At 56.5% G+C, this 25,189-nt stretch overlaps 1 protein-coding gene across 6 annotated transcripts in view; it reads left to right on the top strand.

Annotated features, from left to right (window-relative positions):
* RPTOR (regulatory associated protein of MTOR complex 1) overlaps positions 1–25,189 on the top strand; it is a 235,351-nt gene that overhangs the window by 116,597 nt on the left and 93,565 nt on the right. For all 6 annotated transcript variants that reach the window (XM_031469283.2, XM_064495402.1, XM_064495406.1 and 3 more), the window contains 2 exons: positions 6,269–6,444; positions 20,123–20,182. In XM_031469283.2, coding sequence (XP_031325143.2) covers positions 6,269–6,444; positions 20,123–20,182 — 236 coding nt within the window. The remainder of the gene's footprint in view (positions 1–6,268; positions 6,445–20,122; positions 20,183–25,189) is intronic.

Below are 25,189 nucleotides of genomic sequence, written 5' to 3'. Positions count from 1 at the left end.
AGCCGGATTTAAATCTGTTACGTGAACCTGTCGAGGATGCCGCGTATAAAGGAGATACTCGGGGAATGTTTATAGATCTGGGCTAACAAGCAGACACACACTTGAGTAAACTACCTTTAGATGTGTCGTGATTCACTGGATGTGTTTGCGCTTTGATTGATTTGTATGAAATGTAAAAGCAGAGACAATTATTAACCCAAACCTGTGAATATAATGTACTGTTTGCAGCCAGCATAAACCTGGGAGCTTCTCTGAGTTAAATCTTAGGGTTTGATCCTCTTTTCTAATTTCATCTATTTTTAAATATGGCAGAAACTGCTTACTGTCCTGGATCACAGGTGGTGGCAGACACCACGGGATACGGTGCAGGGAACCGTGGCTCCAGCAGGACCCCTGTGTGCGGCCCTGGTGGCCGTCACGGGCAGGCCTTACCTCCGCCAGCTTGAGGGTCTTGAGGTCACGTTTTCCCACTAAGGATCCGTGGAGCACAGGCTGCGGGGCCTCTGGTGGCGGCCAGAGCAGTGTCTTCACTAAGGCGGTGATCTCAGAGGCAGGCTCGGGGAGAAGGGCAGGTAGGACGTTGCCAGCCTCGGGAGCTAAGACGAGCGGGTAAGAGGCTTTTTTAGCACTCGGGTCAGAAGCAGGGAAGAGACGTTAACTCCCACGGACCCCCTTCCCTTCCCCCTGGTGCCGTGAGCCTGTGTGTGGTGTGGCGAGGGGACAAGCAGGAGGCTTGCAGGCCGGGGAAGAGGAGGTTAGACGCTCGTCCTTCTTTGCAGATGAAACAGCCATTGCTGTTAACGTCAGTCACAGGGCCCTGCCTGGCGTCCCCTGCGCCCTCCGGCCAACAGTGGCAGCGAGCACCCACCCAGGCACAGCACGTCCTGGGCCGAAAAGCAGGCCTCGCCCAGCGCGCTTTGGCTCACTGAAGTCACACGAGAAAGCGCTTCGACTACAGTGGGATCAACCAGAAGTCGCGACAGACGGGAAACAGAGAATCAGCACGTAACTGATGGGTCAGGGGTCTGAAGGGCAATGAAAGAAGATGCATGAGTCGAATGAAAGGGGTCGCCCTGCACGTCTGCACCGGTCGGGTGCAGCCGGGGGAGCCGGGGCACGGGGCGCGGCGCTGGAGACCAGGGGAGAGTCGGGGCGGTGGTCCAGGCTCCCGTCCCCGTCACTCGGGCTCCTGTGACACAGCGCCGCGGACGGAGCAGCTCCCAGACAACTCGGGTTTGTTTCCCACAGTGTGGAGGCTGGAAGGCAGCTCCCTCGGGTGAGGGCCTCTTCCTGGCGGGCGCCGGGCCTGCTCGCCGCGCCCCATGTGGTGGGCGGGCTTGGGGGCTCCACGCTGCGTTTCCAAGGGCACCGGCCCCAGTCGCCCTCACCTCCCGCAGGCCCCACCTCCTCACGCCATCACCTTCGGCGGGTCAGGATTTCAGCAGATGGATTTGGGGGATACGGCCATTCAGGCCATAGCGCTGCCTCAGGAAACTAGAAGGGGAGGAAGCTAGTGCCCGTGAGGGCGGAAGTCACTGGAACTGAAAACGAAAAAGAGAAAAATCCACGAGACAAAAAACGATTCTCAGAAATAGTAACACGGATGAAACTCTGGCAAGAGCGACAAGGACAGAGAAGACTCGGGACTCTGCAGCCGTGGGAGGAATAATGAGGGAGCACCCTGGACAGCTTTACGTTCATACCTTCGACGGCGTTGAAGAAACGGGCCAGCTCCTCCAAAACTGCAAACCACCCGGTCTCCCTGGGACGGAACAGACAGCATGAGTAATCACGAAATGGGGTTTGCAATTTTAAAAGTTCCTGAGGAGGAAATCTCCAGGCCCAGATGATTTCACTAGAGAGTTCTGCCAAACGTCTAGAGAATTAACCGACCTCACACAGTCTCTTCCAGAAAATGGAGAGGGAGGGAAAGACTTCCCAGGGCATGTTATTATTACTGTGGAGCCAAGATGGATGCACGTTACAAAAGGGGGAAGAAGCTCCTGCAGACCATCCCTCTCCCACAGACGTACTTGTGAGGTAACTGCAGCTCTAGCATTCCCTAAAAAGAATTACACTCCTCGACTGCGTGGGCTCTGTGCCAGGCATGCAAATCTGGTGTAATATTCAAAAAATCAATTAATGTAATCTATCACACCAACAGACTAACGAAGAAAGATCTGCTCGCATCGACTGGCACACAGAAAAAAGCTTCTGACAAAATCCGACATCCTTCCTTGATTAAAAAAAAATCTCTTAGCAAACTAGGGTAGAGGGGAGCGCCTTCGGCCTGATAGAGAGCGTATATAAAAGCCTCGTCCTCGGCAGTGAAAGACAGTGTCCCCCCAAGGTGGGCGCAACGCAGGGCGGGCCACTCTGACCGTCCGCACCCACGTGGAGCTGGGAGTTCCAGCCAGCGTGGTCAGGCTGGGAAGGGGCGGCGTCAGTCCCTCAGGAGTCAGAGAGCAGAGCCAGTGAGGTGCACCTCACACCCCGGGTGAGCAGAGCAGAAAGGGATCACTGCAAGCCGGGCCAGGATGCGGCGAGACTGGAGCCTCCCACACCGCTGGCGGGGACATAAGACGGTGCAGCCGCTTCGGAAAGTGGTCTGACAGGTCCTCAGATGCTCCACTTGGAGCTGCAGGTCACCCAGCGGCGACTCCACCCTGAGGTTTACACCCAAGAGAACCGAAAACGTGTCCACGCGGTTCACAGGCGTCTGTGTCAAGCTCGCGGGGGTTTTGAGTGCCTCCTTGTCTCCGGTTGCTGAGTGTCTAAGAGTAACTGGGGAGAAGAATTTGGCTGCAGTTTCTAGTCAAGCGTCTTCACTGAGTTGTTGGAAGATTCCAGAGCATTTTAGAAACTGTTCGATGGTGAGCAATGCAATGGCTTTAAAACAGTGGACGGCCGCTCGGGTGAACTCCCAGGACTGTCATGATGCACTGTCCCCCGAAGGCGCTCTCTCTTCAGCTGCCCTTTGAAGGGCGCAACCTGGGACTCCTCGCTGTCCCGACACGCCTAACCCGGCAGGGTGGCTTCTGCTCTCGGCCTAGACGTCACAGTTCCCAGCAATAGGGACCCTTACTTTTAAATTGCTGTTTAATATTCGATGTATAGAGGCTGATAAAAATTATGTATTTAAAAACTACTGCTTCCACTTTGTGTCTGCTGTTTGAGTGCAGTACGTGATAGGTAGCCGTGAACATCTGTGACGTGAGCTGGGCTGGCACGTCTGATTCCTCGGCGGGCCCCAGGCTCTCCCTGAGCTTCGCACAAATGTCCATTGCAAGTGGGTGTTAATGAACTGAGAATAAAAATTTCTTTAAGCTGGAACTGAAATTATTACCAAGTAGATGCTATTTTCAGGGAGTTGCTTGTTAGAGCCTCTGAGATGGCCTGTGCCTTCATCTCTGTGCAGATGTCTCTTCATCTGAGTGGAGAAGAGCAGCAGCCAGACGTCCCAAGTTTTATTTAGAAAATGAGAAACGCAAGTGCCCCTCCGCGACACCCCGCACCCCGCGCTTCCGGAGCGGGCGCTTCCAGGCCTTGTGCGAGCTGCTGGCCTGTCTCCCGGGAGCCCCGGCGCCCGAGCCCCACGTCGTCCGCACGTGTGGAAGATGGAGCAGCTGTCTCTCTTGGATCTGGTTGCCCTGGATCGCATCTGAAGATTTTTCTGGACCCTTCCCAAACCCTCCAGAAGGCTCTAGCAAGCTTTTCAAGATGGACGGTTCCCCAGTGTTCACGTCTCTCAGTTCCCAGGAGGAGCCCCTTGGGTGACAGCGTGTCTCGGCGTGCCCTTCCGGCTCCTTGGTGGCTCCCCGCTGGGCTGGCTCACTGCTCTGCCGGCCACCTTTGAGGAGTTTGCCTTACACGCGGGCTGTTTGCAAAGACTGATTTCAATGAAAAGATTGGTCTCTTTAAATACAAAACCGAAACAATGTGTTTTAATTTTAAATTTAAATTTAAAAATTTTATAACTGGGTTAGCAGCTTGAAAAATGAAATGTTGGTGGAATCCTCTGCCTAGAATGTCACTTAAAAAAAAAAGATACTGATTCTAATTACCTCCCGGGAAGGCTCACACGTGCCTTCTTTGTGCAGGGAGGTGATGACAGGCCCGCAGGAGTCGGCGGGGCTGCACTGTGTGCTGCGGTTGGACTGCCCGCAGCCGCACTTAATGCCTGTCTGTGGGCCGCCTCGCTGCAGGGCTTGCTGGAGACACTGGCGTTTGTTGGGAAGTTCAGTTTCTTGGGGACTTACTCGGGATGGAGACGTCCCTACAGCTCCCTGTCTCCTCTGCCTCCTGGGCCCTGTACCCTCAAGGCTCTGGGCCAGGTGTGGTTGGGCCGCGGGCTGTAGCCGAGACAGCACCGCACGGCGCCGTCAGGGCCTCCCCCCACCCTGGTACCCACGTGGCTGCCTGTGCGTGGCCACCCGCCCCACGCTGCCTCCCCCGGGCAGAAGGGTGGCCTTGGTGTGGCAAATGCTTCACTCCTGAGAGCCTCAGGCCTCGGAAGGTCAGGAAGAGGCGACAGGAAGACGGACAGGCCGCGGCGCTGGGGGCTGCTGTTCTGTTCTCAGGGGTAGCTGTACTGTGGAAGCAAATTATAAGCAGGAAAGGTGAAACTGGTGAGTGACACCAGCATTTAAGAACATTGAATCTAGGTTTGTTTTTGTTTTTTTGTGGGGGTTTTTTGCATCTCATTTTTATTTGACAGAAGAGGTTGCTCCTGCTGTTCATGAATCTGGGCTTTACACAAGTGACTGTTGCTTCTCATCTACGTTGCTTCTTTAACCATCACGTCGGTGCCCCTTGGCAGTGACGCGCGCGAGAAGGTGTGTGTCCACTTCCGTCCCAGGACGCTTCCGTCCCCGGACTCGTGGTGGGCACTGTGTTCCCCCTAAGTTCCCCCCGGCTCCCTGGGCCTGACCTCAGCCGCTGTCACCTTCCCTCCTCCCCCCTGGAGAAGACGCACCTGCACAAAGTGCGGAGCCGGAGCGCTTCCCGCGGCCTCCGCGGGCTCTGACACCTCTGCAGCGTCTGCGTCTTCCCGGTGACTCAGGGCTGACGCGCCGCCACCTGTCACCCCCAGCGGGCCTGTCACCCCGACCTGAGACCAGTTTCCCTTGCGGAGCAGGCTGCTCCCTGGTGCTGCTTCAGCCTGTGCCGCTGGGGCCACGGAGAGGACCGAACAGGACTCTGCGCCTCCCTCTCCCTCTGCTTTAAACCCACTCTGGCCATGGTGGCTCCGTGCGAATGTCCTGAGTGCCGTGGATAAGATGGTGAATCTACAGTATGTGTATTCTACCACAGTAGGAAAACAAAACCAAAAACCCATTCCTCTTAGAAATTGCTGTTTTCATTAAAAAGTTAAAATGAAAAAGTTCTCTTTATTATGACATATACTAGAATTTGAAGTGTGTTCTGTAGTAGGACAGGTAATTAGTAACAGCACGACCTTTACCGCCTCGCGTTTGAGAGACCTCAGGTGTTACCAGCAGCAACGTGACAGCAGTGGACGTGTGGTGACCGGTGTCAGCTCTGCGTGAGCCGTCGGGGCTTGCGTGTGTTTTAACGCACATGTGCGGGCGCCCATCAGCGTCACGGGCCCGGGGCGTGGGTTCACGGGGTCCAGGTGGGAGCACGAGCGAAAACCAGCCTCAGGTCAGGACCGCAGGCTCGGTGGTGATGGCAGCTCCCGCCGCCTCCTGGGGTCTGCCTCCTCCTCGTCAGAGGTCTCCAGCGGTGCTCTGCTGCCACCAGCTGGGGCGCGTCCCGGGGTGGGTGGGGGTCGGGTCCCCACCGTGCTCCTCTTTGCCTCTCTGCGGGCCGTCGTGCGCTCTGCCCCCTACCTGTCACTGGCCAGGGCACTGTGAATTCTCGGACACCTCACTGTTTCTGAGAGTCAGAGCCTAGCCCGTGTGGACTGCCCAGTGTGTGCAGGCATGTGGCGGGGAGGGACTCGTGCCCGCTAGCGCCGGGGGAGCGTGCTTGGCCGTGGCAGGGTCCTGGGATCAGAGTATCCAGCTCATATCTGACAGTCCTGCAGTTTTTTTAAACTTTGAATGCGTTGTGTGTGTGTGTTTTTTTTAAGATGTACACTTTTTTTTTAAGGTGTACATGTCATGCTGGGCCATGTTGGAGGCATCCAGCAGCATCCCCTCCGGAGAATGGGCCGGGGTGCCCTCCCTGGGTGCTGCGTCCCCGGCCCCATCTGTGGTGCACAACAGCTGAGCCGCTCTCCTCCTCGCTGTCCCCCCCGCCCCAGGTCGCTGCCATTAACCCGGGCCACCCGCTCGCCCAGATGCCGCTGCCGCCGTCGATGAAGAACTGCATCCAGCTGGCGGCCTGCGAGGCCAGCGAGCTCCTGCCCATGGTCCCCGACCTGCCGGCCGACCTGTTCACATCCTGCCTCACCACCCCCATCAAGATCGCCCTGCGCTGGTAAGTGGTGCCCCGCAGCTCGGGGTGCGGAATCACCCAGGTATCCTGGACCGAGTTCAGGCGTGTGCTCTCCCCCTGGATCAGGATGTCTGTCCCCGGGTCCCTGCCTTGCGGTTCCCAGGAGCCCCTGGGTACCTTCGCTAATGGGGGCAGGGCCACAGGTGGTCAAGGTCAGTCATGCTGGGCAGTGGACTTCACTTTGAAAACAGAGACGGCCTCGTTAGCCATTTAATTCCTTGCTTGAGTTTAGTAGAGTCTCAGTGTATTCTCAGCAGTAAAAAAAAAAAAAACCACGATCATTTTACCATCGTCTCTTGAGAAGTGCAGAGCTCTTTCGGGTGTGACGGAGCAAACGTGCGGGAGGTTCCGGGCAGGAGACCCTGGTCCCTCGTGGCTCCACATCCCCTTTTCTCCCCCAGGCCGTCTTGCTGCTCTTTTAACACCTACTTTTAAGTGTTTTGTTTTGCTGGAAATACACGCAGCAGCTAGCACCCAGCAGGAAAGGAGGCAGCTCTCCCGAGAGGCACGGGGGTTGGTGCAGCCACGTGGGTTCCCTGGGGGCGCCTTCCTCGGCCTCCTGCCTGGGGTCCTGACGACTCTGACGCTCAGGCTCCCGGCGCCCCCAGCAGCCCCGGGAAAGTGCGGGGACAGCGAGGACCGTGAGGGCAACGATGATGCTGAACTCAGCCCCTCGGGAGGCCCCCTGCGGTGACAGGAGCCTGGGTGGTGGGCCCGAGGTTGCCTTGACTGTGAAAGACCCCTGACGGGGAGAGAGCGGACCTGCCTTGCGTGGCAAAGCCCCGACCCATCCTCCCCTCCCTCTCCTGGTGGCCGCGCCGCCCTTGAACACAGGTCTCTGCAGTCACTCCTTTGTGGGTTTTTCTTGCTGAGTGTACTCCATGTGATCGCTGTCAGAAAAGGTTTATGGTGCCATTAACGTGACCTCAGGAAAGTCTCTGGTCCAGATGACTCAGGAAGTCGTTCATTTTATTCCTTGTCCAGGAAATAGCTTACTAAATGCCAGCTGTGTGCTTAAAACCCATGCTAAGCACGGTCCTGGCCGCAGAGAAGCCTGTTGCCCTCAACAGTGGATGGTCTAGTTGAGATGAGATGAGATGAGATGGGGCCTGAGGGTCCCCTCTTAGTGGTTGCCAAGTGCCAAGCCAGGGGATCACAATGTTTCTTCTTTTTTCCTAAGCAGATACGTTTTTGCAGTGATGTGATTAGACTGAATTTATAATTTCATATACTTAGACCTTAGCATTATAATAAATTGATCCTTGACCATGGGAAGCTCATATTAAATGTCATTTCTCGTGCTTGCATAGTATGTCATTGTGCTGACGCTCTGTGTCTCATGTAACCAAGTCCAGGGCTCTAGGGTTTGGAGTTTGGGTGTACAGAAGTAGGAAAGCTCAGGATGGGGTCTGATCCACAGACTCTGAACAGCCAGGTGGCGTGCAGGTTAGGCTTTGCGAGCCAGAGGGTCCCAGCTCTGTTGTCGTGTAAACAAATGAGCGTGGCTGTGTTCCAGTAAAACTTTATTTACAGAAACAGGCGCTGGGCCAGATTTGGCCTGGAGACCGTAGTTTGCCAACCACTACTTCCAAGAACGGAACCAGGATTTTACCTGCAAACAGCTGCCACGGGTGCCTGCTGGTGGTCAGGAAGTGACCTGGACAATAAGTAACCCAGACACAGGCTCTCTGCTCAGGAAAGCCCTGCACAACCAGGAACAACCATGCAGTTGTATCAGGCACGGCCGCCGAAGGGCGTTACGTGCCCCGTAAACATAATAAAGCCCCCTTCAGATGCACAGAACGTGTGCGTGTGCGTGTGCGTGTGCTTGGTGGCTCGTGTGCGTGTGCTTGGTGGCCCGTGTGCGTGGTGGCCCGTGTGCGTGGCGGCGCGTGTGCATGTGCGTGGCGGCCCGTGTGCGTGGCGGCGCGTGTGCGTGCGTGGCGGCCCGTGTGCTGAGAGGTCTCACCTGGTGATGGAGTGGTTGTTAGAAGGCATCATTCTCTGGTTTTTCATTTTTGCCTCAGTCTTTCTTACCTTCAGAAACCAATCATTCCTGTCATCCTGAAATGAGCAATTGCATTACTTTCCATATAAGTGATTTCTTTGCTCACCGTGTACGTTGATGTAACATAGGAATCCAAAATGTTCTCCCCCTTAGGCTGTTTCCTGCTTGCCTGACTGAGCGGCAGAGCGCTGTTTGGCTTTATTATGGATGTATTTGTGTGCGACTGAAAATGATCACCCAGAGGCACTTTACTAGCTGTGGGGCCGGCCGTACAGCAGACCGCTGCCATCGCATGGGGCTGCACGCAGCCCCGCATCTGCTGGTGGCTGTGGCACATGTCATTTTGGGCAGAACAGGGGTCAGGACACTTGCTTCCCTCTTTCAGTTACACTGAGGGGTTTCGAGGAGTTTAAGCATTGAGGGCGGAGGATGAGCGCCGCTCTGCCTGCAGGAAGGCCTCGGCCTCGTGCCTGGCCAGCCCCGCCCCGGCCAGGCCCCACGCCGCGCCCTGCTCCTTCTCCCTGCAGACACTTGCTCCGCATTGTGTGGCACTTACGGCACGTGCTTTGTATGTTGTCCTGAAGATGCAGCCAAGAATCAGTCAGTCACCACTGGAAACATAACTGTTGCTGGTTTTTGAAGCTGGGTTTAACCATTTGTTCTCCGTAGTTTTCTGAAGTGCAGCTTCATTCTGGAGAGAACTTTCTGCCTGCCCATCCAATCAGTGCCGTATGTTTTGTGATCTTCTTCTGCTTTATACAAAACTGTATGAAATGACTGCCTTACTTCTTATATTTGAAGGCAGGGAAGTTCAGGGACCCTCTCAGAACCATCTGGACGTGTTGAGGAATGGAATTGTCCTACCAGCTCACTTTGTAGTCACGTCTCACTTTGCGTCTTAGACCTCAGTGGTAGTAGATTTAACTTGAATTTATTTAAAGGGATTTCTTGCCCTGGTGGCCCTCACAGTACAGCCGTCACCGTAACCTGGTCCCACTGCTCAAACCCCGGCACGGCTCTGGGGTCGTTTCCGAAGTCCTTCACATGGTGTGGTCTGTCGTGTGCCCACTTGGAGGAACAGGTTTTTTCTCCCCAAACCAGGCGACGTGCTCTCACCGCTCCCGTCTGGCACACACTCGGTCGGGGCGAATATCCCAGTGCGCTGTGACAGCCCCTTTAATAGCAGCTGATGGACGTGCGGGAACCTGGTTTGTGCTGTTAAGAAAGGAACTGAAACAGACAGAGGGCCGGGGCGCCGACTCCCTCCCAAGCCCAGTCCTCAGGCTGCTGGTCCACTCCGGAGTCGGACCACGTGGGGCCCTGGGTGCTGAGAGCCCTGGGCCCGGGAGGGCCGGAGGGTGCCAGCTGCTCAGTTCGTCGGGGGCTCAGAAAGAAAGAAGGGAGGCGGGGAGGGGGGAAGGACGGCACCCACCCCTCCTCCGTGGAGTGAGCTGCTCCTGGCCAGGAGCAGTGAGGCCGACAGGCGCCCCCGGCACGCCGGGCAGAGTCCTGGGGGGCGCAGTCAGAGGGAGGTCGGGGGCGCAGGGGCCACGGCAGGTATAACTGAGGAAGCTGGCAGTTTAGGGGTGGGCTGAAAGGCAGCGTTCTGGGTGTGACCGGGGGGGATCAGGGCTGGGGAGCTGGGTTGCAGAGTTCTCACCAAGAGGTAAAGATGGGAAGAGGGAGAGGCCAGGAAGGCAGAGTTGAAGTTCAGGTTGCCACGACATGGGTCGCGAAAAGGAGTGCGGGCACAGGCCCCGGTGTGCTAGAGACGCCCAACCAAAGGGCGCACCGCGTGCGCCGTGCCCACGCAAGGGCAGACAGCTGCTTCTCTCCAAAGGAAGGTAGAGACAGAGAAAAAGTAAAGCGTGGTCAGTGGAAAGTGAGAAGTGAGGCACCGAAATGGGTTTTGAAAGGAAAGTGGTATCTCAGTGTAAGCGAGTTGAATCCGCCTCCTAAAAGATGGGGTAAAAGTCGTCATGATACACAGCGTGTGTCACAGGACGAGTGTTCACAGCAAAGTATCTGAGAGGCTGAGAATCAGAGGAGGGACGAGGAGAGCTGTGAGCCAGAAGAAGGCTGCAGTGATGACTTCAATACATCAGAGAAGAATCTGAGACAAAAGCACTGGAAAGACAACCTCACTGGGCCGACTGGGCGGCCGTGCCGGACCAGGTGTGACAGCTCCACCATTGCACGTGGGTGTTGCAGTAAACTGGCCTTCCTCGTACGGATTTAAGCTGCTCCCTATAAAAGCACCAAGATTGTCCACAAAAATGAGGTGCCTGGTGTCCTGTTTGAGGCGCCCGTCTGGGTGCACGGGCACTCGGTATCCTGTGAGGAGCGGGCTTGCCCACGCTGTGGTGGCGCAGGGACAGGGGCTGGGGGCCAGCGTCATCTGTGTTTCTCCTTCTTCGGTGCTCGTGCACACGTGCTGATGAGGGGGGATGAAATCCTGATGCAGCCAGGGCTTTCCTGTGTGAGCAGAGGCATTTGGGGTTCTCTGGGCTCAGGCTGCGCCCGCCCTGCCCTGGGGTTGCCCTGCCTCCGGAGGCTTGAGGGCCAGTTTGGAGAGAGTCTCCGTGGAGGCCAGCGTCTCCAGCCGCTGACCTGAAACCGTAACCGTAGATCAGGATAGACAGCAGGTAAAGTCATAATTTCCAGGCCTCCTACGTGGTTAGGAGCACATGGACAGATTGTGTCTCCGGCACGTTAAGGAACACAGCTCACATTTAGACGGTAATTGGAAAATCAGCCTGCATTCGCTCGTTTGCTGCCAGGGTGCCGGGCAGCCGCTCAGCTCTCAGCAGGGCTTGTCCTCGCCCCTCACCCCCTCCCGGAGCTGCTCTGCCGGTGCTTCCACGGCTGAGGGATCACGGAGAAGCCGACGGCCTGCCTGGGCTTCCTTCCCTCCAGCTGACCTGATGTGGCCGTGGCCGCCGGTTTGGTGCCCCTGGCTTGGGTCCACTGCAGCCCTTGGACCGGCGGTGTCACCACCGTGTCCGCCTGCTTCTGAGTTGGGGGCAGCGACTCACGGTTCACAAGGCACTGAAATACCTGGTACTTATCAGGCACTTAATTGAGAAGGGGCCTGCCCACCAGGAATCAGAATCATGGTGTTTTATTTTCCTTAAGTGTGACCAGAGACATGGGCGCAGGAGCACGTAGGTGCTGGGGCACGGCCCGTCCAGCCTTAACTGTGAGATGGGACACCAGGGTGCCTGGCGTCCGGAGGAAGACAGCACGTAGACAGGCCGTGGGTGGCCGGCACAAGGCTGAACGCAGCCTCTGCTGATGAGAGCGGTCAGATCAGAACTGGGCCCGGGAGTGCGCAGCCCTCATCTGCTGGTGTTTGGGCTTCTCTGCGTCTCTGCTGCCTGTTAGACAGGCGTGCCCGTGGGCTCCTGGCGGTGGTCCCCGGAGGGCGGCTGCGCCCAGCCCCACCCTCACTCAGCCGGGGCGTCTCTGCTCTTCTGGGGTGTCCGTCTTTCCTTCCTCTGCTCTGACTCAGTTGTCGCGAGGCCTTTGCCCCATGGGAGTGCCTGGCACTCGGGTCCGCGGACAGCTCGCCCACAGCCACGTAGCTGGCTGGTGGGCGCAGAGCGTCTGCACCTTGGCCTTCTGCCCCTGTGGAGTGGGACTCAGGGTGGCAAACGGACGCACTGTCCGGCCCGGAAGGTGCTTAATAAACCACCTTGTCCTGACCTTGCTCTTACCGGAGTCCCTGGGAGACACCGCAGGGCGGGCTGAGCTGGGGGGGTGGGCAGGTGGAGGGGTCACGTCCACATCTTCCCTCCAGTCCCACGAGCTCTCTCGGATCCAGCTCGCAGCTTCCGCCCTAAACCCCAAGCCCTTCTCCGCATTGGCTCCTCTCCCCAGCACTCACTTAGGAGATAAACCTGGGAAGTGAGTCAGAGAATTCCAGTTTTTTCACAGGAAGAGCTCCTGGGTTTAAAGCACAGGGGGCTTCTCACAGGCGGCTCCTTCCTACACTGTTTTTAGGAGCGGGGCCTGTGTGCACGGTCGCGGTGGCGGGGCACCCGGCGGTTCTCTGCGTGGTTGGGGCGCAGCCTCGCGCGGGGAGTCTGTGATGGAGTCTGCGCTGACCCTGCGTGCACAGCCTGGTGGCTGCATTCTGACCTGGCTGCTGCCCTCGGGTCTCCTTGAGGGGAGAGTCCACGGTTCTGGAGGGAGGGAGGGAGGAAGGGAGGAAGGGCCGTCTGCATTGTTCCCATAAAGTGCGTAAAGCATCTGGGACGCCAGCGGGGTTGGTCGTATCGTCCCTCTTGGTCTCCAGTCCTGTGTGAAATCCCTTGCAGCCTGTTTCTTCTCTCACTTGCGTCTGGAGAGGAATCAGGGCTTGGCTGGGGCCGCCGGACGTGCAGGGACTTCAGAGCCGTGCAGTGACATCAGCTCCCCGTGATGGGGACTGATTCTAAAATGATCCTCGCAGGTCGGCCGTGTGTCGCGCACACTGCTGCTCCCAGCGCGTTGCGGGCTATGTGTTTAAACAGGGTCAGCCCCTGTGAAGCTGGCCCTCGGGTGGTACTTGGCTCGAAATTCGGCCGCCGCACCCTCGGGAGGCTCCTTGTTCACGGGGGTGGCCCTGTCTTCGCCTGCATCGCCTGCATTGTGTGCCCGCAGGCGCGCCCTGACCCCAGTGTGCACTTGTGGATGGAGAGGAAGATGAGGGCAGGGCGGAGCTTCCTAACGCAGAAGGCGCGCAGCAGGGGGCAGGAGAGATGTGCTAGTAAACGCGGGAGAGGATGCCAGCTACGGGTTCGGTTCTGTGATTTGAAAGCATCACCTGGGGAGGGTGGAGCCCAGTGGTGGAGCAGGTACCTCGCCTGCACGAGGTCTTGGGTCCAGGCCCCCGCACCTCGGTTCAAGAAAAGGGCCGCTTAATTTTCATATAAATTCTGATTTTCTGGGTCTGCCGTAAGGCCATCCTGCACCCGAGACAAGCAGGGACAGGCGAGGCCCCCGCTGCCGTGTGGGCGCGAACAGGTGCGTTTGCGGAGACACTGCCTTTCGGCCTCTGTGCCCTGTTTTCCTTTGTACTAGAGACCTCAGTTCCCGGGGGGGGGGGGGGCAGCGTCCACCCCCGCCTCCCAGCCGCCCCTCAGCACTGTCAGGGCACGCACAGACGCCTGCACATCAGGGCTGTGCAGCGGGGGCTCACAGGGTCACTGGGGAAGGGGATCGGGGCCCTGTGTTCCCGGGGGAAGTTCCTGTCCTCTGCCCCCCCCCCCCCCACTACCGGCTCCCTCCAGGGGACGCGTATGTGTCACTCCTCAGCGTTGTCGGCTGGCAGTGTGAACACCATCCTGGTGGTTTTCAGTTTATCAGGTAAAATTACATGTTAGGATCTGAATCAGGCCAAGGAGCCTGGAGCATCTGAGTTTGTCCTGAACGAGCTGGATTCTAAATATACGAGGCGAATTCCATGGAAACAGGCTCCGGAAGGCTTGGAAGCGCATCAGGGGAGCTTGTTGTGTGTTCCGGGTGTCTTTCTGTGGTTGGGGGCCGTGAGCATCACCCCCTGAGTGGGAGCTGACCCCTTGGGATAGAGTCTTGGTTTCCTGCTTTTGCAAATCAGTGCAGGGGCTTCTCCGCCAGGACCGACTGTTAATGACCCCAGGGAGGAGCTGGCTGGGAGTAGCCCCCGTTACATCGTGCCCTGCTTCCAAAATGGACACAAACTGCTTAAGCTGCGAGAAGTTAGATCCTTCCCTGGGCCGTTGTCCTGACCTCGACTCAACGTAGGGACGTCTGCTTTGACCCTCTGCCCCCAGCCCCCCATCACAGGACGGCTCTCAGTCTTTCTGCAGCACAATCGAGAGAACAAACAGCCCCCTTGCACACGTCACCCAGATCTCGCGTTTGTCATGTGCTCTGTTTCCTTTTGTGGCTGCTTTTAGTAAATGGCAGACGCTATGGTGTTTCCCCTCCATATGTAAACACATAACCACAACTGTCGTGACCTTTTCATCTCTTTTGCATCAAAATAACAGGACCCTTGCAGCGTTCGCATTGTGCCCTTGAGGGTTCTCTCCTGCTGTCAGTCGGCACATGCTCGGGACCCCGGCAAACCCCCGGGCTCCTCCTGGGAACTGGGCAGACAGGGTCCGCTCACCACCAGGTGCGGCAGGAAGCACAGGCCAGGCGCGCTGTGTCCCCCGGCCGGTAGGATGCCCAGCTCCCTGTGAGCCGGCTGCCGGGACAGCAGCTCCGGGGCCTCACCTGTGGCCTGTCATGATTACTGGCCCAGAAGCTCCCGAGGAGAGGAGGCCCTTCTGTCCGCTTAAAAGTGGCAGCTATTTAAAGTTTGTAAGTTAGGAGAGTGTCTTCTACTTTTTTTCTCCTAATAATACACATGATGTACTGTTTAATTTAGTTGCGAACACCAGATGATTGACACTGTTTCATGTGTGGTTTTGTTTGTTGCTTTGTCTTTTTTTTAACCTGCTGGATTAAGTGAGATGTCAGGGAACTTGCTTGTTTTATTTTAATAGCACGTTGCCACTTCGAGCTGTCTCCAAGATTCCTGACATCCTGGCAGCGTGCTTCACGCTCCGAAGGACGTGGCGGATCTGTGGAGGTTCATGGCGTCTCCGTCACCTCCGTCTGCGGAGGCCGCAGTGCCAGCCCGTAGGACCCCGGGACGCCAGCCGGCACTCTGGGGGCTGAATCAGAGCTCGAGTAGCAGCCCACAGTGGGGCTCAGTTCCGCAAGACCCTTCCTGCCCCACGTCTGCCCTTTGACCCAGGTGCTGGCTGGGCCTGCCCGGGAGGTGCTGAGCGAGACCCTGGGAGCCCCGTCTTTCCCGCTGGAGCGGGGTCACCCCTCCAGAGAGCACCAGCCTGGGAGCTCTCGTTCAGGATTCCTCTGAGGTCAGTCTCCAGCCCCCCTCCTCCCTGAGGTCAGAGGTTGGAGGTCAGCGTGGGGCTGAAAGTCCCCACCTGTCATCCAGGTCTGGTCCTCCTGGTGAGCAGCCCCCACCCCAGTCACCTGAGCAGCATGAACTCAGGTGTGGTCACACGGGGATCCGGCAAGGAGGCAGCACATGCCTGGTGCCCTCAGTGAAGTGATAGAAAAGTGGGCTCTGAAAAAATGAACATTGAGATGAGAAAACTGTACATCAAGGTGAAAAGAGAACTAGCAAGGGAAGGAACACTTTAAGAAGCCAAGGTTAGTTCCAAAGTTTGGGTGACCTTGAAATCGGTCAGAAGTAGAGTATAGGAAACAGAAAGCAATTTTAAAAAATGAGAAGCAAGAAAAATGAAACAGTGAAGACTCAACAAACAGATAATTATCCCCGAAACATGGGATGGAAGACGTGGTAACGAAACAGTGTGAGCCTGGGCGGCGCCTCAGCCAGCGGGAGCTTGCCCGCTCTCTGCAGGGAGCTGCCCCGACTGGGGCGCCAGGCCCGACAGGTGCGGTGTGTGTGCACACGCACAGACGGACACGCACACACAGACACACACCTGTACACACAGATATACAGACACACAGACACACACCTGTACACAGAGACACACACAGACCCACTTGTACACACACCTGTACACACGTGTACATACACACACAGGGGCACACACACGCACGCACAGATGTGCACACACAGACACACACTTGTACGCACGTGCGCGTGCTGCCACTGCAAAGACTTCATAGTGAAACGCCAGCAGTCAGCCTTGTGGCGGAGTGGGAGGGCCGTGTGCCTGGCCAAGTGAGCTCGTCCAGGGCTGCGCTGGTGGCTTTCTGTTAAGCTGCCTATTAGTAGAATTCATCGTCTTAATAGGTGAGAGGAGGAAAGTTAACCTGATAAAATTAAAAATGAGTTTTAATAAAAACTTGCAGTAAAAACAGAAGAATACTTCCTTCACATGAGGGAAACTGTCCTCAAACCCAGCGGCTCCCATCTTGCGCTGATGCCTCAGCGCTGTGTCTCTGTGTGATCTGAGGGTGGGGGTGTCCCAGCTGGAATTCACTCAACAAACTGTCCTGGAAGCACTAGACAATATGATGAGCAGGTATGAGAACGGAGTGAAAGGTGCACACATTCTAACGAGAAGGCAGATTTGCATTGTTTGTGTCTGATCTCAGTTTTAACTTTGCGACAACTGAGGAAGCCAGTAAAACCTGTTGGAAAACTATCAGCAGTAATGTGCGTGCTCAGCAGCGCGACTGGTCGCTAAGTGAATACAAGTCAGTACCACGGGTGTCCAGGCCGCCACGGGGCGCGGGGCACATGCCATGGCGGGGCCGCGGGGGGCCTTTTAGGTTTTGTAACTTTATTATTCCTTAAACTCACATCTGTGTCTTGTATGTGCTTCATACAGAGTGTACTTCACAATAATTTCCTTAAAATTGTCGCCCTTTTTAAATATTACAAATAGCCAGCGAGGAAATACTGGGCGGGAAAGTAAACCTGGCTCGCAGGAGCAGCAGTAACAGCGAGAACGCTGAGCGCCTGGGACAGGTGCGCAGAAGGTCCACAGCCCTGGCTCATGGGTGCGGAGGGCCGTTTGAACACGTGAAGGGAGCGGCCACGCTGCTACTCCACGCTGAGACAGAAGATTAAGGGTAGAAATTCTCCCCGAATTAAACCGTCGATTTGACACACATTGGTGACGTGCTCTTAAAGGTCAACTGGAAGGGTAGATGTTTGAGAATGGCCATGAAAATTTTTTTAAAAATTAGGTTTGTGAAAGGAAACTTGTCCTGCTAGTTACTGACATGCATTCTGAAGGCGCAGGTGAAGTAGGAGCCGACATTTGCATCTTTGGAACAGGGTAGAGAATTCCAGAAACAGCGTCTGTTACGTAAGAGGCTGTCATTTGGAAAAAGAATGAAGTGCTCGGTTATTACCTGGGGCCCACGGCTGACCACTTGAAATTCTTCTTAATCCCTACCTCTTGCCTTAGTAAAATAAATTCCAAATATACTGAGGTTTTAAACGTAAAAAAACCTCACAGAAGTAGTTTCTGTAACAGCTGCCAGTTAGAATTAAAGAGCTGAAGAGGATGTGATGGATTTTGTTAGATGCTGCTTTCAAGCTTTGTACGGCAAAGAAAACAACAAACAAAAGCTAAAGTAAAATTGTAAAATGGGGAAACCGCGTCACGGGTAACCGAGTGTCAACTCTGTCCGCGTGTAAACACTTAAAGTCACCCAGACAAGAAGGGCGTGGAGCGGCAGCAGGCGAAAGGAAGATACAGAGGACCGGGAGAATCCCTGGTCGGCGTCTGCCCTCAGTAACAGTCAAAGAAGTTCCAGCGATGCGTCACTGCTCACCTGTCAGCGAGGCGGAAGGTTTGTTTTCCTTTTCTGCTGATAAACCCAGGATTGGCAAGAAGTCGGGAAGTGTGTGTGCTCAGCCTCGATGAGACAGTCAGAGCCGCCTCCCCCAGGAGGGCCGCGCCCACCCTCCGCACGCACGCAGCTGTGCCTCAGGCGCCCGTGTCGCCGCGCGCACAGACTGAAAAAGGCGACGTCGTGTGCGTCAGCTCCTGCACTGTGCCTGCTGTACCGGGGCGAGTTACAGGGCAGCATCTGTAATAATTAGGTTATTTTGATGATTTTAAAGTCTGACTCCAGAATGTGGTCAACTTTGAGTCTGGCACTGTTAACCTTTCCCTCTTGATTTTAGGTAGGACGCCCTCCATCGTGGATGAGAAACTCTGGGTTCTGTTGTCTTCCCCCGAAGAGCGTCCAGCTCTGTGCAGATGATGTAATTGACCTTGTGGTCTCTCGGCTGTAGGACTGCCTTTGACTTTGGTCCTAGTTCTGGGGTGTGGTTCTGACTCCCGGACCCTGGTTGTAGCTAAGGGCACGAGCCGTCCGGGTGTCCATGCAAGCCCCGGGTGTTGATTGCGCCCCCTGACGTGGCGCCGGCCGTCCCCGTCCGCGTGCACACTGGCGAGCAGGTGTGGAAACCTCCACTCTGCGTGTTCAGCCCCTCAGCTCTGGTGTCCCTGGGGCCCCTTGGGTCTGGTCCCGCACCCACGCAGTCAGCCCCGGACTGGAGGAGAGCTTGCTCGGCAAGTTTGGCTCCTGGCCGCCTGGGGTTCTGATCTCCCATCCTGGGCGCTCCCGGGGAGCCCTGTGCCCCGCGCCGTGGGAGTGGGGGAGCACGTGTGGGAAAGCCGGTTAGGGCGGATCTTGCCCAGAGCGCCCTTCCCTTCCCTTTCGCCGTGTCTGTTTGCTTGCTCCGGGCTCGTTTTCTGCGTTTCTGTTACTGTTGTTGACAAGGGGATTAGTCAGGTACAGGCTATTCTGTCATCACGAAGACAGCGGTCCAGGCAGTAAGTGTGCCGCTGAGGAAAAGACAACGGAGCAGCCCTGTCTGCACAGGGCTCCAAATTGGAGTGGAAAATGCGCTTCCTGCGGACCGTGGCTGTCCGCTGGGGACCCTGAGCCACGTGCAGCCGCTGTCGGAGCCGCGCGGGGGCGGGGGGCGGCCGCGGCTGGTGCGGAGTAAGCAGAAGGGGGTGTTGGACGATTGATGGGCGGGGCGTCCGGGCAGCCCGCCGCCTGCACCTGGGAGGGCTGCGGCCTGTCGGGCAGCTGTGGCCCTGACTTCTGCCGCTTCTGCTCTGTGGACGGGGAGCGCTGGCCGGCGGGGCGCGCGGGTCCCCACACGGAGGCTGCGGGTTGGGAGCCGGTGTCCCACCAGGCTCCATCTTCACAGCCAGGTCCATTGTCCCCTGGCCTCTAGGTCTCTCTGCCGCCTTGTCTTTCTCTCCTGTCTCCTGAGTGCGCCGGACCTTGTCCTCGGCCCCTCCCTGAGCCCGCAGCCCTCCCCAGCCCTCCCCAGCCCTCCCCCACGCCTCCCGTCCAGCTAGTGACGCAGAAACACATTTCACAGGTGTATTTGTTGCGAGCCTGATGCTGCTGTTTTACTGGGGGTTATTTGTTCTGAATTTTTAAAGCAGGCGAGTTAAATGTTTTCCATTTCTCCCACGACAAATACTAAATTGCCTGTTCACCCAGCGCCCCCATTGATTCTGCCCTGCCAGCTGCCAACCCCCCTGCAGGAAGAAGGGAAGATGGTTCCGGACCTTCTGTCAGTGCCCACACGTTAGGTGGAGCCCGACCACCGCTCAGGGCTCCAGGAGGCCGCCAGCCCTGCAGGAAGGAGGGCTCTGCAGAGAGGACTGAGTCTCACAGCTCTGACTCCTGTGACTTTATGATCATTAAAATGCTACCATTGAATTCGTTTCTCTTTGCGCTCACAGATTTTCTCTATGTGCCTGGAGGTGGCTCATTGATTCTTGCATCACTCTCTCCAGCTTGCTTCCTCAAGAAGGAAAACAGAAAAGTGCTGTCTGTTCATCATCCGGGTGGACACTTCTCCTGTGGAGTCCCCCCGCCCCCCCGCCCTGCCCCGGGCCCAGGGTCTGCCCCGCTGGCCCCCCGGCGTGTTCCTCTCCTCCCGCCGCCGCTCTCATGTTCCTGCCCCTGGACAGGTTCAGGGAGATTTTCTTCCTAAGCCTAAACGCTGATGGAAAAAAAAATCTGGGTTTACTTCTTCAGCGTAACAGTCCCCGTCCCCACCTTCCACTCTCTGATTTTCCTGTGGGACTGTTGCGTTTCCGTCCAATATCCCACTGCTGTGACTCACTCTCCTTTCTCTCTCTGCAGGTTTTGCATGCAGAAATGCGTCAGTCTGGTGCCTGGAGTCACGCTGGATCTGATAGAAAAGTAAGTCAGGTTCTTAAGCTGTTGTGGCCTCCGGTGTGATGGGAAGTCTCCCATTTTCACTCTTGATTCTCAGAAGTACCTATCAGCTCAAGATGTTTCCTTTCATGTGGGGTGTTCTTTTGTTCTCGGATTGAGGTCACGCTTGTGATTGTTATGTCAGTGCGTAGCATGGGACACAGCTGAGTGCGGAGCCACGTTAAAAGGAAAGGAAGAAAAGCTGAACTGTTTTGAACATTTATAAATACTCCCGACACTGAGCCAAAGCAAAGCATACAGATCCCTGCACACGGAGACCAGTCATGTGCAGGTCGGTCCCCGCACATAGAGATCACTGCACGTAGATCACTGCACATAGAGATCTCTGCAGGTAGATCACTGCGCGTAGAGATCTCTGCAGGTAGAGATCACTGCACGTAGAGATCACTGTGCGTAGAGATCACTGCACGTAGAGATCACTGTGCGTAGAGATCTCTGCACGTAGAGATCACTGCGCGTAGAGATCTCTGCACGTAGATCACTGCACGTAGAGATCTCTGCACGTAGAGATTACTGCACGTAGAGATCTCTGCACGTAGATCACTGCGCGTAGAGATCTCTGCAGGTAGAGATCTCTGCACGTAGAAATCCCTGCAGGTAGAGATCTCTGCACATAGAAATCCCTGCACACAGAGACCAGTCATGTGCAGGTTGGTCCCCGCACATAGAGATCACTGCATGTAGAGATCTCTGTGCATAGAGATCACTGCACGTAGAGATCTCTGCACATAAATCACCGCACGTAGAGATCGCTGCACGTAGAGGTCTCTGCACGCGGAGGTCTCTGCACATGAAGGTAAGTCTCTGCATATTGCAGATCCTAAACTTGACCTGTTTTTTTTGTTTATTTGTTTCCATGTCCATTTCACTCATCCTGATTCACTGAAGTGGTTCCTAACGCTTCTGCGCTGAACCCCACTTTCTCTAGAACTGACGTGCAAGATAGATGTTCTCTAAGTCTTGGTATACAAAATCACATGCTAAAACAGCTAAGGCCTGAATTTACTTAAATCGGGTAGGAGAAGCAAGCTTCTAGGTTACTCTCCTGGAAAACGACTTGCCCACAGATCAGAGGAAACATACAAGAATGTTGGCCTGAACAGGCACCACAGGGCACCGTGGACTCAGTGCCCCACTTTCCCATGGGGACCGCTCGTCACGTGGCAGATACGAGGAGGGTGCTGACCACACCGTGTGACTGTGTGCATGTCTCGAGGCGTGAAGTGAGAATTTGCATTGCACTCTGGGCAGGAGAGTGGAATTTGGAGCAAGAATCGGGGAGGCACAGTGTGAAGGGACTAATTTTTTCCATCGTGTTTAATTTTTTTATGAGAACTTAGACTTGTAAAAATATAAGTACAAATACAGTTAAAAGAAGGAATCAACAAAATATAGTTAGGACACCTGCAAGCAATTGATTGAGTATAATTTCACCTATTAAATTTTGGATGAACGTCTAAGGAAACCGTGTGACTGGCCATGGCACCGGTTCACTTCAGGAAGCAGGACGGGCTGTGGTGAGGAGGAGGAGGTAATGGGCCCCGGCTGGTGCCAGCAGGGAGATGAGCAGGCCCGTGGTCCCTCTGCTCCCAGTGCGTCTCGGTTTCCACTGCCCCGCGAGCAAGGAGCCCTAGGCGCCATTGCCGGAAGGGCAGCGCCGCCAAGGCCGGGCGGGGCCGGGGTGGGGGGTGCACTGACACAGCGGTGCTGCCCGCCTGGTGGGGCCGTGGGGTTGGGCTTGGAGCCCGCAGTAGAGCTGTGATCGGAACCGGTTGCGCCGGCTCGGCCAGAGCGGGAACTGCAGACCAGTGTGTCCCACTCACAGGGGTCGGGGAGGGCGCCGTCGGGACCTCCGCGCCCCCCCAGTGGTGTGAGGCGCAGCGGTGGAGAGCTGCCTCTTCCTTCTTCTCACAACTGTTTATTGGGCACAAGTACCTGCTGATTTTCTCCAAATTGGGGAGAGCTGGTGCGATCTGGTAACGGCAGGGAGTGTGCGTTGCTGGCCGTGCCCCCTCCTGTCTACGTCAGGCGGCCCGTGCCCGTGGGTCACTGCGCTCGGGCGCTGAGTGTGCACTTTAACTGGCCTCCACGTGTGCCCTTGGCCCGGCCACACCCGCACGACCCCCCTCACCTCCAGGAGGGCTGGGACCAGAGGGTGCTAAACACACAGTGCAGCCGTCAAGAAGCGCCATGCAGAGAGGAGTCTGAAACGAGAGAACGCTTGATCTGCCCGGTCGCCTGGCTTGTCTGGCTCGTTCCCCGACAAGGTTTCGGTCTGGAGGACATCCTGTTCGTCACCGAGGTGACCGCCGGTGACTGTGGGTGTCTCCAGAGCTCTTGGGAGCGGGCTCGGTTGCCTGGCCCTCCCGCACCCCGTCTCACATGCTGGGCGGGGTCCCGGCTCCGCCTCCGTCTGGCCTGGCCCCTCCTGGTCACTCAGCGCAGTAGTAACCGTCCCCAATTGAGCTCTGCTCCTGTCTGATGAGCCACAGGGGCCTAGACAGACAGTGTCACATGTTCTGAGTTCTCTAGACTAAAAAGAGCTCTTAAAAATTGCATAATTAAAAAAATTGTTTTTAAATTTAGTTAACCCCCATTTTACTGAAGAGGAACCTGGCATTCAGTTCCCACCCACAGCCTGGCAGCCAGGTCTCTGGACGTGTCCCTGCGGTCCCTCCCACACGCAGGCCCTCCCTTTACGACTTTGGTGTCTGGACGGTGGCTCCTGTCCTGTCACTGTCTCAGATTTAAAATGTGCACAGCAACTTGACACCCTAAGCACAATCCTCAAAAGAAGAAATTGGTAAATTGGACTTCATCAAAATTTAAAATGTTTACTCTCTGGAAGACACTGCTACAAGAGAGAAAAGACAAGCCACAGACTTGGGAAAGATATTTGCAGATCACATAGGTGACAAAGAATGTGCGTCCAGAATTCATGAAGATATCTCCAAACCCAAAAATAAGAGGAAAAAAACCAACTCAACTTAAAAATGAACGTAAGACGTGGAGAAACACTTTACCAAAGAGAATTTAACAATGGCCAACAAGCACACAAGATGCTCCCCATCACTGACTGTTCGGGAAACGCAAATTAAACCACAGCAGGACAGCAGAGGGACCGAAACAAGAAAGGCTGATGGTACGAGGGGCCGTGCGGACGTGGGACAGCCAGGCCTCCCCGCGGTGCTGTGCGGAGGCCAAACGGTGCGGCCTCCGCGGACAGGGGTGCGGTCTCTGGGCACTTTAAACGCCTTCGCCCGTGGGCCTGCTCCCGGGACTCCTCGCAGAGGAGTGGAGGCTGGGTTCAGAGTCCGTACAGGGGTGGTTGGTAGTAGCTGTGCTCATCACCACCCAAAGCTTAACCAGCGTGTCCTTCGGGGGCGAAAGCGTGAACAGGGGGCACCACACCAGGAAGAAGTGAGGGCGGCCGGGCCACAGCCTCACGGGCTCCCAGAAGTCCTGCGTGGGGTGAAAGGGGACCTGGTCTGGCTCCGTTCGTGTGACCTCCGGGAAGAGACGGGAGTGTGGGGAGAACAGGAGAGCGGAGTTCGGGAGAGCCGCTCCGAGAGCCCCTGGAGGGGCGGGGGGTGGCGGGAAGCCCCGCCCCTGAGCGCAGCGGTGGTCGCAGCTACCGGGCTGACGTCGCAGCGCCGCGTGCCCAGAAAAGCCAACTCACCGCGGCCCGACTTCGGGTGAGACGCATGTGTGATGCGGGGAAGACGCCCTGTAAGGGGGGGTCACAAGGACAGCAGGAGGCGCAGCAGGGACCCCTGGGCCTGGGGGCGGGGGCGGGGGGACCCGCCAGGACGCGGGGGGCGCTTCCTACGGGGAGGAAGCCGTCACTCTCGCTGCGCCTACCCGTTAGTGACAGCTGAACAGCAGAAGCGGGCACCTCACACGGTAAGGTTTTAGCGCTCTTCGTGGAGCACTACTTCCCTGAGCCGGGCCCTCAGACGTCGTGGCCACCAGTGCTCCTGGAAACGCTCGGTGTTGACCACCCGCCCCCCGGCACTGAGTGGCCTTCCCAGCTCAGCTGGTGAGCCCACACTTGGGCTTCCGAGGGCTGGTTCACAGGGTCCTCTATTCTCCGTCCCCGCCCCCCCACCCCACTCCCGTGCCCGCGAAATGCTGGTGAAATGCTGACAAACGGGGCGTCTGTGTGTTAATTTAAAAAGGAGAACGTAATTAGTAGCCGGCAACGTCAGAGTACGTCCTGATGCCGCCTGTGCACCAGAAATTGACACGTTGTAACTGTACTTCAATTAAAAAAAAAAGATAACATTCTGAGTGGGGATCAGGCTGAGGAGGGGGTGTGGGGGGAAGACCACGGACTGCGACAGCCGTGGCTGGAGTCCTCGTGTCCCCCTCAGGAGCTACGCTCGTGGGACACGCCCCGCGCCCCGCGTCTGAGGAGCGTGTGGTGCTGCCGGCTCTGGGCGCCAGCCCACCCCCCACCCCCACCCCCACCCCCGGTGCTCTATTCCCGTAACGCTTTCCCCAAGCTGCAGCCTGGATAGTGGGCGATACCACTGTGCACTTCTGAAGCCATTTAGGTTTCCGATGAAGACTGAGGGGGCAGAGTGTCTTTGGTACACTGACCCCGCCCACCCTCAGGTGAATGCCGCCATGCCACTTAGGGAAAATTATATGCGCACGTCCAGCTGCGCAGTTTAAAAAGCGGTAATGGCCTCTCCAGAGAGGTTTCATTTTAGAAAAGCTCATTGTGCAGGTTAATTGGCACTGTGATGATATCCGAAATGAACCCACTTTACCCTCCAGACTTTGGTGGAGTGTGAGGTGTGACGGTGTGACCAAAAGAGTAGGAACAAGTCACCTTGCAACCCTCGAGTCCTCGCCGCAGGTCACTCTTCAGGACACGCTGGTCTGGGTCTGAGCCATTGCTCCCTGAAGCCCACTCACCTGGGACGCACACGCATCGCGCTTCCTGCAGGCGGCGCCCCGTGGCCA

Source organism: Camelus dromedarius, chromosome 16, assembly GCF_036321535.1.
Source record: "Camelus dromedarius isolate mCamDro1 chromosome 16, mCamDro1.pat, whole genome shotgun sequence".
Lineage (NCBI taxonomy): Eukaryota > Metazoa > Chordata > Mammalia > Artiodactyla > Camelidae > Camelus > Camelus dromedarius.
Note: the sequence above shows the minus strand (reverse complement) of the source record. Positions and strands in the feature narration are given on the sequence as shown.